This window comes from Lissotriton vulgaris, chromosome 2_1 (genome assembly GCF_964263255.1).
Source record: "Lissotriton vulgaris chromosome 2_1, aLisVul1.2, whole genome shotgun sequence".
NCBI lineage: Eukaryota > Metazoa > Chordata > Amphibia > Caudata > Salamandridae > Lissotriton > Lissotriton vulgaris.
In genome coordinates this window covers 221,357,293-221,369,777 of record NC_141687.1, presented here as the reverse complement: position 1 = coordinate 221,369,777, position 12,485 = coordinate 221,357,293, and the positions used below count along the sequence as shown (strand labels likewise).

At 47.1% G+C, this 12,485-nt stretch overlaps 1 protein-coding gene across 1 annotated transcript in view; it reads right to left on the bottom strand.

Moving 5' to 3' along the window:
- The window catches only part of LOC147729873 (ras GTPase-activating protein 4-like), a 625,955-nt gene that overhangs the window by 287,494 nt on the left and 325,976 nt on the right, over positions 1 to 12,485 (bottom strand). The window contains exon 8 of the mRNA XM_086954787.1: positions 7,569 to 7,660. Coding sequence (XP_086810913.1) covers positions 7,569 to 7,660 — 92 coding nt within the window. The remainder of the gene's footprint in view (positions 1 to 7,568; positions 7,661 to 12,485) is intronic.

The following is a 12,485-nucleotide window of genomic DNA, read 5'->3' as shown; positions in this document are numbered from 1 at the left end:
AGTCTGTTGTATCCAGGGAGGAGCGTATTGAAAAATGTGCCATCTCCTTACCGTGAAGGACAATACGGAGTAACTCCAGGCGAAATTCCTCCAGAAGGGAAGGAAGAAGGTTATCCACAGAGTCCCAGAGTGCGGAGGACGCACGTGCAAACACGCATGTAGTGTTTAAAGCACGGATGGCCGCGCTAGAAGAAGCAAAAAGCTGCCTTCCACATGCATCCAGCCACCGGGATTCCTGGGTGGGAGAAAACAAAGGCAAATTGGAGAAGTCTTGCAACCCAAAAGCCGCCTGAATTACCAGGCCCTGAACAGTAGGGTGAAGGGACAGGCAAAGTGGATCCCCCGGGGCAGGATGGTGAACACCGGCAATGGCCCGATCAACCGGGGCTCCGAAAGAGGGCCGTGCCCATGTGCCAAGTAGAACTTCTAATAAAGCACAACCCAGGGGTAGCAAGGGCTCCACAGTAATGAGCTCGAGATGAAGCAGAACCAGTAAGGGATCGGAAATGAGGGGTACCACAGGAGGCTGAAAACCGAGGATAGCAGCTGCCCTGTTGATAGTCTGCGTATAGGTGGCCCCCAACTCAATAATCACCCTAAGAGGGGACTAGAGGCCGGCTGTAGGAGACGGTTAAAGAGTAATCCTCCCAGTTGCCATTAAGAGGGGGGCCGGGGAAGAACCCGAAGGCCATGCCACACTAGGAACCTGCCCTAGTGGCCCCTGGCCAGGGGAAGCAGCAGCTTCTGTGAAGACTGCAGCGGATACCGGTGTCGCCTGATACCGCTGAGGAGTCAGAAGCGAGGAATCCGGAGGGAGGTCAACCTGAGGCCTGGACGCCGGTGTCGAGGAACATATGGACACTGTGTCGGAGTCGACTGGACATAGACGACCTCCACTAGGGGCGCTACCTCGACGTTGACCGGCGTCGGATCAAGCGTTGCCCCAGATGTGGGATCAGGCTTAGGGCCGGATGTGAATTGAACGTCGAGCCCGGCTTCGGGTCTGATATGGGGCCCGGCATCGAGCCTGGCGTCACCGACGCCGTTTCTGCCGTTCGTGCAGGAAGCTGCACAGGGCTATGCATTGACAGGCGGTGTGTGCTAGTGCGACCAAGATGGCCTGGGCCACGGCCTGACGTCGTTGCCTCGGCTCCAGAGTCGGTGCACACAGCCCTGGCCGGGGAAGAATCCACCAAGGAGGGCCCGGCTTGAGTATCCTCCGCCTCTGTGGGACCCAATTTCACGCCAGGGAGAGAGGGGGACTCAAAGTAGGCCTGAAGAGCCCGGGAGTAGGCCTCCATTGGGGTGCGTGTCACTCCAACTTCTGGAAAAGGAGGGTTTGGAGGAGGTGACCTCCGGGCACCCTTAATTGACCCCTTACGAGAGGAGTGGGCGTCAGCGGCACGCCTATGAAAGGTGGACCTCAGTGGATGCTTGGGGCTTTGCTTACCACTTTTAGGGCGTCGGTTGCGGGAGCGGCCATGGGAATGGGCCCCCTCTGGAGAGAGAGAGCGGCAAAGAGAAGAGGCTGACCGGGCTCCCGTGCAGGCAACAGCTTCATGCGGCGTTCCCGTAGGGACTTCGGCTTCATCTGTTGACAGTCGCTGCATTGTTTAGAGTCATGGTGCACACCAAGGCACCACATGCAAATAAGGTGCGGGTCAGTGCCAGACATTTGACACGCACAGGCCTCACAGGCTTTGAACCCAGAGGGCATTGCACACTGTTCTGGTATGACACCAACGGTGCCAAAAAGGCCCAAAATTAGACCAGGAACTGCTGGTTTCCAGGATCTGCATTGTGATGAGGAAAAGAAGAAAACTAGTATTGGCGCGCTGGGGCGAGGCATATATGGCTACGCTGACGTAACGTTCATGGACGACGTCAGGGCGGAGACGTACGGCGCCGGCACGCAGAGGTGCTGCTGCACAAACTTTTTCGGAACCAGTCTGATGCCTGGGGATATTCTAAGTTAAGGACTCTGCGGCTTGATGTCTCTATCAGATAGCTAACTTAGCCACTGCATCAAAATAATTACGCACAGCCAGCAGCCTTGATATGTATAGGTGTTACAGCAAACAAATGATGGACGGAATGCTGGCAATGCAAACATTCTCCCCCAGTCAAAAGAGCTGGGTTAAATCCATCGTTCTTTTACCCACTATGCCACCCCAGTTTGGACCCAGCCATATGCAATTCAGTCCTGACCCTGTGCCCCATGGGAACAGTCCCGACGAACTGCCAGGCCATGTCCTCCGTGGACTGGAGACAAGCATCCTGGGACCGGTTTCAGGGTATGTCACCCTTCTTCGGCCAGGCTAGCTTGAATTCATTGGCACAGTGAGCAAGGGACCTGGGCATATGTATAGGCACACCCATCAAATGTCCGAAGAAGGCCATCAAATGTCCAAGGAATACCATTAAATACCCATTAACAACTACCAAACTCAAAATTACCACCACATATATTCAATAATATAACATTTGAAATTACATCCTGAATGGCTCGCCACAAAGACAGGGCACAGCTAATGTATTCTGGTGTCTAGTTTCAAATGCCCTGGAACAGCCTCAAATGTATTTAGTTTGCAGATTTGGACTGTGCAGAGAAGAGCCAATGGACGGAGTACAGGTAAATAAACATTTTAGTTTCATACAGTACATTTTGTTAAGGTTAACGTTGAAAACCAAGTGGACCAATTTATTTGAGGTAGTTAAAGTAGAAGGTACGAGGACCACAGGCAAACAGGTGCTTGAGGATGCTTAGACATGTAGCCTTCCCCTTCATTAGGTGGGAGTCTATTGCCATGAAGCCATTATGAGTTCTGATTAAGAAGACAAGTGGTCTCTCATCCTGCATCGCTTCGGCTTTAGACTGGATTCAGATATTTTTCATAGCAGTACTCCTGAGTGCCGCTATGTGCTGCTGTGCGGCTCCAAACAATGGATTTCAGAGACTGCCGCCATGGTAATGAAGGGAGAGGATCAGACCCAGGTGGTAAAGAGAGCAGTTCCGTTGCAGCAGAGTCAGAGCATGACTCATCGAGTAGAGACAAAACTGGCTTGTGGTCAGATGGCAGAGTGGCACCAGTTCCACCTCTGGCGCCAGTGGCCGAGGCGGACTCTATGGATTTAGACCGCACAAAGTAAGGATCCACCAGCGGTAACATGACTAGCAGCTTCAATGGAACCTTGGGGTCTAAAGTAGTGCCGGTGGGAACCGGGAGAGTGCCAAATATGTACGGTATCGACCTGCTGTGGAATCACCCATGGTCCTGGAAACTCAGCATACATAAGGTGCATCTGTGGAATTGACTCCTCAAACAGGGATTGGGAGTGAGATCAAGAGGCACCTTGACACCCTTACAAAGTCTCCTTACATAGTGTGGCAGGATGGGGTTGAGTTTTGCTTCGTCTTATATTTCCTGTTAGACTTTCACTTTGACTTATTAGATGACTTTGACCGGGAAGAGGACCTCTCATGTCAGTAGCCTCGGGGAACTGGAGTGGGTCTGTGAACTCGATTTAGATCAGGACCTAGGCCAATGTACAGCTTTTTTACATGGTCTTGGATTGTTTTTGGGTGAATGAGGGAATGCTCATTGCACAACTTTGAGTCATGCACCAAGCAAAAACACCAAAGGGACGCCTTGTGCGGACCAGTGACCAAAATCTGCTTTTATGCAGTGATGGTATGGTTTTAAACCAGTAGTTTTTGGCAGTGAAATTTCCAATGCACACTGTGTTCACTCTTTGGGAGTCGCCTGAAGGCTGTCTAAAGTAGGAGCACATCTTCGATCCACATTTAAAGGCATAGATAGAAAGGAGCTGACATCAGCGTGCAGGGGAAACAACCTTTACAACGCAACTTTTACACCGCACTACCATTACAACGAAACGTTTACAACGCAACATCCTCTACAACGCATGCATTTACAACGCAACATTACAACGCATGACACTACAACGCACACCACTGCAACGCATGCCATTACAACGCAGTCATTACAAGGCATACCATTACAACGCATAGCATTACAACACATAGTACCCTTACCCTATCCAACACTTACCCTACTGTTGCACCCCCTGGAGTTAGAATAGTAATTTTTACCCCTACACTATCCAACACTTACCCTACTGTTGCACCCCCTGGAGTTAGAATAGTAATTTTAACCCCTACACTATCCAACACTTACCTTACATGCAATGTAATGTTATGCGTTGTAATGGTATGCATTGTAAAGGTAGTATGCGTTGAAGTGGAATGCGTTGTAAAGATAGTTTCAAAGAATTTGTTGTAATGGCATGCGTTGTAATGGTTTGCGTTGTAATGGATGTTGCGGTGTAAAAATTGCATTGTAAAGGTAGGCGTTGTAAAAGTATGCATTGTAACGCCATACATCCGCGTGCAGGGAAGAATTTTGTATGCGACTTTACTCTCTCACTTCCTGGGCAGAACACAGGCAATACGGAGCTACACTGCACCACCTTTCGGCGCGCAGGAGAACTGTAATGAAAACATCTTCGATCCAGTCTGGTGTCTGTGAAATATTCTTAAGGTGAGGAATCTCCAAATAGTAGTATCCATCCAAACAACTTTCACAATTTGCGTACCAACTTTTAGTAACAACTAAATTATTTTGCGACTGACTGTAGTAAATAGATTCCATTAGAGAGGTAAGTAGAGTTCATATACTTCTTTATTCAAGTTGTAGAGTAAAGCAAGAGCGAACACAACACTGCAGCAGCAACCAGTCAACAGCCACAGAATAGAATACAGAGCATAAACCAGCACAGAACACAGAATGCACAGGAGGTGTATTCCATAAAGACTACAAAGATAACTTAGCCAACTACTAATGTACTACACTGACCTACATACTGAAGTTTGTTTAGAAAGTAATGCTTCAAAGCTGGTTGCAGACCAACCTACCTAAAGAATATTTAGCGAAGGGTTTAGTAAATCTGTCTCATTGTGTTCCCATTAGGTTTTGCCAATAGAGCCATCTAGTAACCATTTTGTTCGACTGCAAGTGCTACATGTCATTTGAGACCCAGTGTGAGTCCATTCATGTGTTTACTTTGCTGGAACAATTACATTTTAATTGCTGATTTGGCTCTCTGTTTTGGGAAAACTTGCTGCTCGGATGCCTTAGTCTCTCATTAAGGCAGAGTGTTATTCAGGAATAAGCTCTGAAAGTTCTTCCATTTCACTTTACTGCTATAACTATTGGATTTAAAGCTTTTGACTCACAAAGTAAAGAGATGCACACATACTTACTTTCTTAACGATGCAACAAAAATACTGGCCTCTTCTCAAAAGTTTAGACTATGCAATATTTTGCAGTGTATGCCTTTTACTGTTGCCCCTTACAATGCATATGTCATCATCTGGATCCTTTTCATTACACACTTCTCTGACGTACAGTTTAACTCCACCCATATAATCTATTCACTAAAGGGTCCGACTCCAAGCTTCCAAGCTCAAGAGTTTACAGCATTCATTGATTTTTTCCTTAAGACATCTGGGGCTAACACAAATCTTCCAGCCAGTGCTTGAAGTGGAAATAAAGAAGTGCAGATACTCACTACACCAGAGTACCTGTTTACTGAGAAGGCTGCTACCCTCCAATTCAATGCATTGCACAAGTGAGGAGAAGTACATGGACTCTCCCTTCTAAATTCAAGAAGTGCAGGTACTCAGTAACGGAGAGTACCTGCCCCTTTAAAGCACTGCTTCCAGCTATTAACAAACACTTCCCTAAAAAAAGCTAAACATATACACTTTGCCAATGGCCAATGCTCTTTTCACTTCTTTACTTGGTTTCGATCCAAATGTTTCATTACCCGTTTTGTCTTGTAAATGCTTGTCTGTATAATTATCATTTGAACAAAATGAATTGAAATATTAATTATTTTCTTAATTTATTTTGTAACTTTTCAACTACAATCAGAGCACAATGCCTCAAAGTTACAGGGCTGTTGTGAACATTTTGTAACAGATGAGCTCCCTATTACACTGTTCTGGGTCGGCAGCTGAGCTTGCAAGGAAGCCCACGGGCCGATTAGGGCAGTGGTCGTCAAACATTTTTATGATGAGCCTCCCACCTGATTGGTGTAGGGGCAAGGGATTAATTACTGCAGGAGACTCCATCATCCCTCAGATTTCATCTGTCATCCCTCAGCACCCCAGCCCCCATGCGGGCCACCGTACCTCTATTACAGCTCTACCGGCTGCAGGTTGCCCTTCATCCTGCACCCAGTCAGCCTCAGCCAGCGGTGGGCTCATTACATCAGGCAGCCTGCACTGACCATTATCTGCCCCTCAGAGACACTTAACCATTACTATAAACCGTAAACTAGGCAACAGCGAAACCATAAGTTAGTCCGGAGGTACATTTAACGACCCACTGCAGTCCTAAGGTGGCCCTTAGTCACTCGTAATGGACCTGCAGAGCCACTCTGCTGCTAATCAGAGGCCAACAGTGCCTCTCCTCTTTCTTTCTCGGGTAAAGGGCATCCTTTACTGCTCCCAGCAAGCTGTTTTTCGTCCTGAACCCTTCCTCCGAAATTGAGTGTCCCAAATAGTCAACGGATGTCACTCTTATTTTACATTTATTCCTTTGTACCGTCAGTCCAGCATCTTTGAACTTCTGGAACACTAACTTGAGGGTTTAGTCGTGTTCTTCCACACTGCGCCCATACAACAGGATGTCGTCCTGGAAGCACATTGATCGGTCCACTCCTCTCAGGATTTGTTGCATTATCTTCTGGAAGAACGCCGCGGCAGACGCTAATCCGAAAGACATCCTCCTAAACATGAAAACAGCTTGGGGGGTTATAAAGTCAGTGAGTGGCCTGGATTCCGGGGGGAGATCCACCTGGTGATAAGCCATCGACAGATCTATTACACTGAATTATTTTGCCTGTTCCCTGGTGCTGAGCATCTTATTGATGTTCGGTAGAGGGTGCCTCTCCACCCAAATACTTTTGTTGAGGCTTCGCAGGTCCACACATAATCTAATTCCATCTCCATTGGCTTTGGCTGCGATAACCACCGGGGCCAGCTCTCACCAAAAGTGAGGGCTCTCTTCCAAAAGTGAGGGCAGCGGAGGGGTGGACGGAATGTACCAAATGGGGAACAAGACTACAACAGTATCCTTGTCATTGTTTTACCATTTTTGTTTAGTCACCAAATTTGAGTATATTATCCATTTTTTATTCACACAGTTGATCGACACCTGGAGGTAGTGCGGATGGAACACAGAAAACAAAAAGTCTTCCAGGTTTTCAGATGAGCTGTGCGACTCCTCCCACCTACATTCACAGGCTTTCCCTGCCGTTCATTTGTTTTCTAATTTGTTTAGTATCAGGGCCTGTACTGCAGCAGCAAGAGTTGCATGCTTCTTGCAAAACCATTATTTTATTTGTGGGGCTTGTACTGCCCTGACAAGGTCTAGCACCCCCAAATGGTTAAGATTTGTGCCCCATAGTTTGAACACCATGGATTAGGGAAAGAGAGATTCCATCATTTGCATGAATACAGTGAGTTAGTTTTGACTTACTCTTCCAGATTTGGCTTCGATTTCTCCGGACTCAGTCTAAACCATCCTTCCTCCTGTAAAACGGTTTGTAACTTGTGTATGTTAAATACCACCTGTAACAAAAAGGCAGATTTATTAGCAAATGGGGTATTTCTTATGTCTTCAATGAACAGGTTCAAGAAGCCACCGTAATATGGCACCATTTGCCAGTTATCTTCTCTTCTTAACCCTTTTAACATCTACCCAGTTCCACTTGCAAAGATTTTCAAGAGCCATAACTTCGGATACCATTTACAAGTATAAAGATGATGCTCAAATTCACATCAAAGTGTCCAAGGAACCTGATACTTATTCAAAACTCAAGTTATATCTTAAGAGTGAGCAAAATTGGATGCATTCAAAACGGTGTCTCATCTTATTCAAGACCACAATACTTCTCCCTGGCCCAGGTGAACTACATCCAAATTCAATAAATTCACCTTCATCCATGGCCTGGACACCAATTCTCAGAATGGTCACAACCTGAATGTTGATCTGGACTCCAATCTCTCAATGATTCATTCCTTAGGTGAATAATGTTGTAAAACGGCATTATAATGCCTACGTGACTTACGACTCATACTACCTCTACTGCTTCACCGTCAAAGGATAGCATTTTATTCTCACGGTTCTTCACTTTTTGAACCTTGCTTTCTTCATCCCTCCATTTAAAAATAAACTTTCACAAGTTAAGAAAATCACTAAAAATTACTGCTTCTGACAGGCATTGATCCCTATCAGACTTTGGCTTGCACATATGGCTTTACTTTGCCAATGTTGTTTACCCTTCCACGTTGCTTTTACAAATCCACACTTTGAGGTGCTTTGTGCCAATTGGTAAAGGGAGGCAGCGTTATTTAGGAGGTTGTAAAAGTAGCATTTTCCATTTTAAACCACAGCATAACCTGCTGAACAAAATTACATTAAAATTGGCATGAGTCAAAACTAGAATTACAATCAACCCTATTTGTGGTGTGGTAACAATCCGTTCAGTAGTTTTCAAGATATAGGTTTTACAAAAAGGTGACTGTGGCTTTGAAGTATTAATCTTTTCTACACTTGGACTGTTATGCGCCGAGTATCAAAGGATAAACATTTCAAAAACATTTCCCAATCTGATTCAACGAGGAAGCATTGTCTCCAAGCCACTTGAGTATCTGGGGATCCTGGATGGATCAGATGGTCCGAACGATGGGGCAGGACGACTGAGTAGGAAAGATTTTGCTGCTGCCACATTACATTATACGAGGAGACTTCGGACACTCGCACATCCAACATCTATGAAAAAGGTGATAGGGGCCTTAGGATGACTGTAGGAGAATCCCCCCCATCTTGGAAGAATCAGTAGGGGGTAGAAAGAATGGCAGATAATACGGACTAATAGTTGTAGGAGTATGAATGTGATGGAAGGTGGACTTGGAACACGGGTGGGGGGTGGGGAAGGGCGGAGGGGTTTTGTTGGGTTTCTTTTACCTTTTCTTCTCTGTTAACATTTTGATGTAGGCACAGTTTATCTTGATGCAGCTCGACCCGCACTGGTACGGTTGGCTTCCATGCCTCCTTATTGCCCTTCCTTTCTTGTCTTATTGGGTGTGATGTGATGACTGCAATTGATGATATTGTTTTTTTGATGTGCTGCAATCTTTTAATAAAAAGATTTAATACTAAAATAAAATAAAATATTATTTTGTGTATCATGTTCCTCACATCCTAACCATGGACCCAACCTTTCCTTGTTTTCCACAAGTCCCATAAACCATGGTGGTCTCCATCTTATCCCTGTGGAGGCCTATGATAGCTGGCAGTTATTGTTGCGTGCTGTTCACAGTAGCAGGCAGAGGGCAGCAGTGACCTGCCTTGATTAATCTTGACATGAAACACATAGAGGGCTATGGAGGAAGGGGGCATCTCACAGCTCTTTCAGGGTCACCTTCGCAAATGTGAAGACAAACTGGGACAGCTGTCAGTTGCCCACACATTCCTTAAAGGCCCTATTTCGGTCTTGGGCAAGAGGGTGGCTTGCTTACATCACTCCCATAATTGCACCCGGCAAGGTTTGGGTTAAAATTCTACCTCTGACCTTAATCAAGTGAAGGGAAGGCTAATGCACAAAATACCTTCCTCCTGCCACCGGGTAATGTTGAAAGAGATTAAGAAACCCCCCAAACCTAACACATTATTTCGTCTAGCCTGATGTTCGCGACCATTGGGGGAGGGATAAATAAAGATGGCACCACCACCCTTGGGTAAGATGGGTGGCCATCATTGATACAATCCCTCTCACTTGGGTAATGCTGCAGTATAATGCCCATTAACTCATCCTTTCCCTGCCACAGACCTTGGCAGGCAGAAAATAAGGGCTAATGCCCTAACGCACCACACGTTGGTCAGGTTGGGTGAAAATAATAATATGTCCCACCCTTGGGGGAGGTGGGCTACTATTGATGACTGTGGGGTGCGGGGCATCGTTAATAATAACCCTCTAACATAGCATTTTTTTATTGGTTTATTTATTTTGAAGGTTTTATATAGCGTGAACAAGATTCTTGCGAGTATCAGAGCGCTTTACAGGTCGTAATCAGAAGGCAAGATATAGTATACAAAGAAAAACATAATACCCACGTTTGGGTTTTTTGTAGAGTGGTGTTGAGAGATTTGATGTCCTCCAGTGAGTGTATCTTTATGTAAATTTGGGTGTCGTCTGCATACATGTGGAAGTGTATCTTGGTGAGCCTGAGAAGATCAGTAAGAGGTTCCATGAACAGGTTGAACAAGGTGGGTGATAGGGAGGAGCCTTGTGGGACTCCTAATGTGACTGACATGGGGTTGGACAGGGATTGGTTGAACTTGAATCTTTGGGCTCTATTTTGGAGGAAGGAGGCGAACTAATTAAATACATTTCCAGAAATTCCCATTCTGTGTTTCAGGAGATCCAGCAGGTTGTCGTGTTTGACGGTGTCGAAAGCTGATGATAGGTCGAGTAGGATTAGAAGACAGGCTTCATTTTGTTCTAGGAATTTGAGAGCGTCGTCTAATACATGTGTCATGGCTGATTCGATGCTGTGACCTGCTCTGAAGCCTGAATGAAATTGGTTCAACAAGTTGAATCGATCAATGTGACTATTCAGCTGTATGTTAAGGCATTTTTCTGGGAGTATGGCTAAACATAGGTATGTTAGATATAGGACAATAGTTATTTAGGTGCGAGGGGTCCCCAGTGGTTTTCTTAGGGATAGGTGAGACCTGTTCAGATTTCAGGATGTCTGGAATGGAACCTTGAAGGAGGGATGTGTTAATGATAAACCCAGCTGGATCTTGGTCCAGCTGGGTAGTAAGAGGGGAATGAAGTCTTTTAGGTAGTTCGCCGGTAGCGGGTCCGTGAAGTGATTGGAGGGCTTCAACGTGTTTAGCGTCTTTAATATGGAGTCTTCACAGTAAGTGTTGAAGTGGGACCAAGTTGCGTTTGTTTTTTGGTTTAAATAATGGGAGGTCATTCGCTAGGGCACTAGCCAGGGGCAGTGAGGGGCTCTTTTTCAAGTCTTTGATTGATAACCTGTACTGAAATTCAACAGGTACCCTTTAACCCTCACCTTGCTTTTTCAGGGGCCCAGCGAGGCTGGCTGGCAGCTGATACCACCTCAGGCGCCTAGCGGTAGTGGCCGCCATCTTGGATCGGGCTGGTTCGCCCGACCCCACCCACGCCACTCCCCCCACGCTGCTCCTCTATTTAAACGTCCCCTATGTGTCAGCGCAGCGGACGAGCGCAGCGGGCGCGCCGTAGGCTCGCCGGAGTCAAGCCAGAGTCCTGCCCGTCTGCGGCAGGCCGGGGCAGGGGGCTCCCCCTTATGCCCTCCCGCTGCCTTATACTTCCTCTGAGCTTCTCTCTCACTGGATCCCTGGCACCATTAGTCCTACAGTGTCTAATTCACTACAACTCTTAAACCTCCTTACGAGCCCCCCTGCTGCCCCCCCCCCGCCGTTATTCAAAGTTGTCTTCCTCGGCCTTGTGCCGCTGCGCCTACTCGCTCCCTTTTGCCTGTTCCCCACACGCCGTCCTACAATACCACTGCCACGCTCCTCAACACCAGATCTGTCGTCAGCCATCAGCATGAGCTACACGATTTCCTTGACACCCACAACCCGGATCTCTTGTTCTTAACAGAGACCTGGCTCAAGGCAGACTCCCTTCCCAACGTCCTAGCCGCACCCCCCCCTTCTTACTCCATCATTCGGGCGGATCGCCCGGAGGGTAGGAGAGGCGGCGGAGTAGCCCTGATAACACATACTGACTCCCACTTTCAAATACTCCCCTCTCCTCCTATCCCTGAGGTAGACTGCCTAATAATTCGTGCTAGCTCTTACTCGACCCCCCTTACTGCTGTTCTCATCTATCGACCCCCTCACGCAACTTCCAATTTTGTTTCCTGCCTTCAAGACATCCTCGCCACACTGGTTATCAACAACTCTTCAGTGTTGGTGTTGGGTGACTTCAACTTTTGGCCTAACGATCCCGCCGAAACCCCCCTTTCTAAAGAATTCACCAGCCTCATGACCAGTCTTAATTTTTGTCCCCTCGTCCACAGCCCCACCCATGTCCATGGCCACTTGCTTGACCAGGTTTGGACCCTAAATATTCCTACTACTTCTCCTGTCATCTCCCCCTGCTCTTGGTCGGACCATTTTTCAATCTCCTTCTCCCTCGCGTTAGCCCCAGTGCCTAAACTTCCTCTCCCTAAGAACACCTGGGCTAGAAAATGGGGTAAGGCAGATATGCCATCTTTTTGCTTATCCCTGGCCAACTCCTGCCCTGACCTCTCGGGCCTCGCCGCCCCGGACCAGCTGACTACCATCGATGGCTGGCTGACCCGGGCAGGCGACGACTTTGCTCCCCTGAGACGG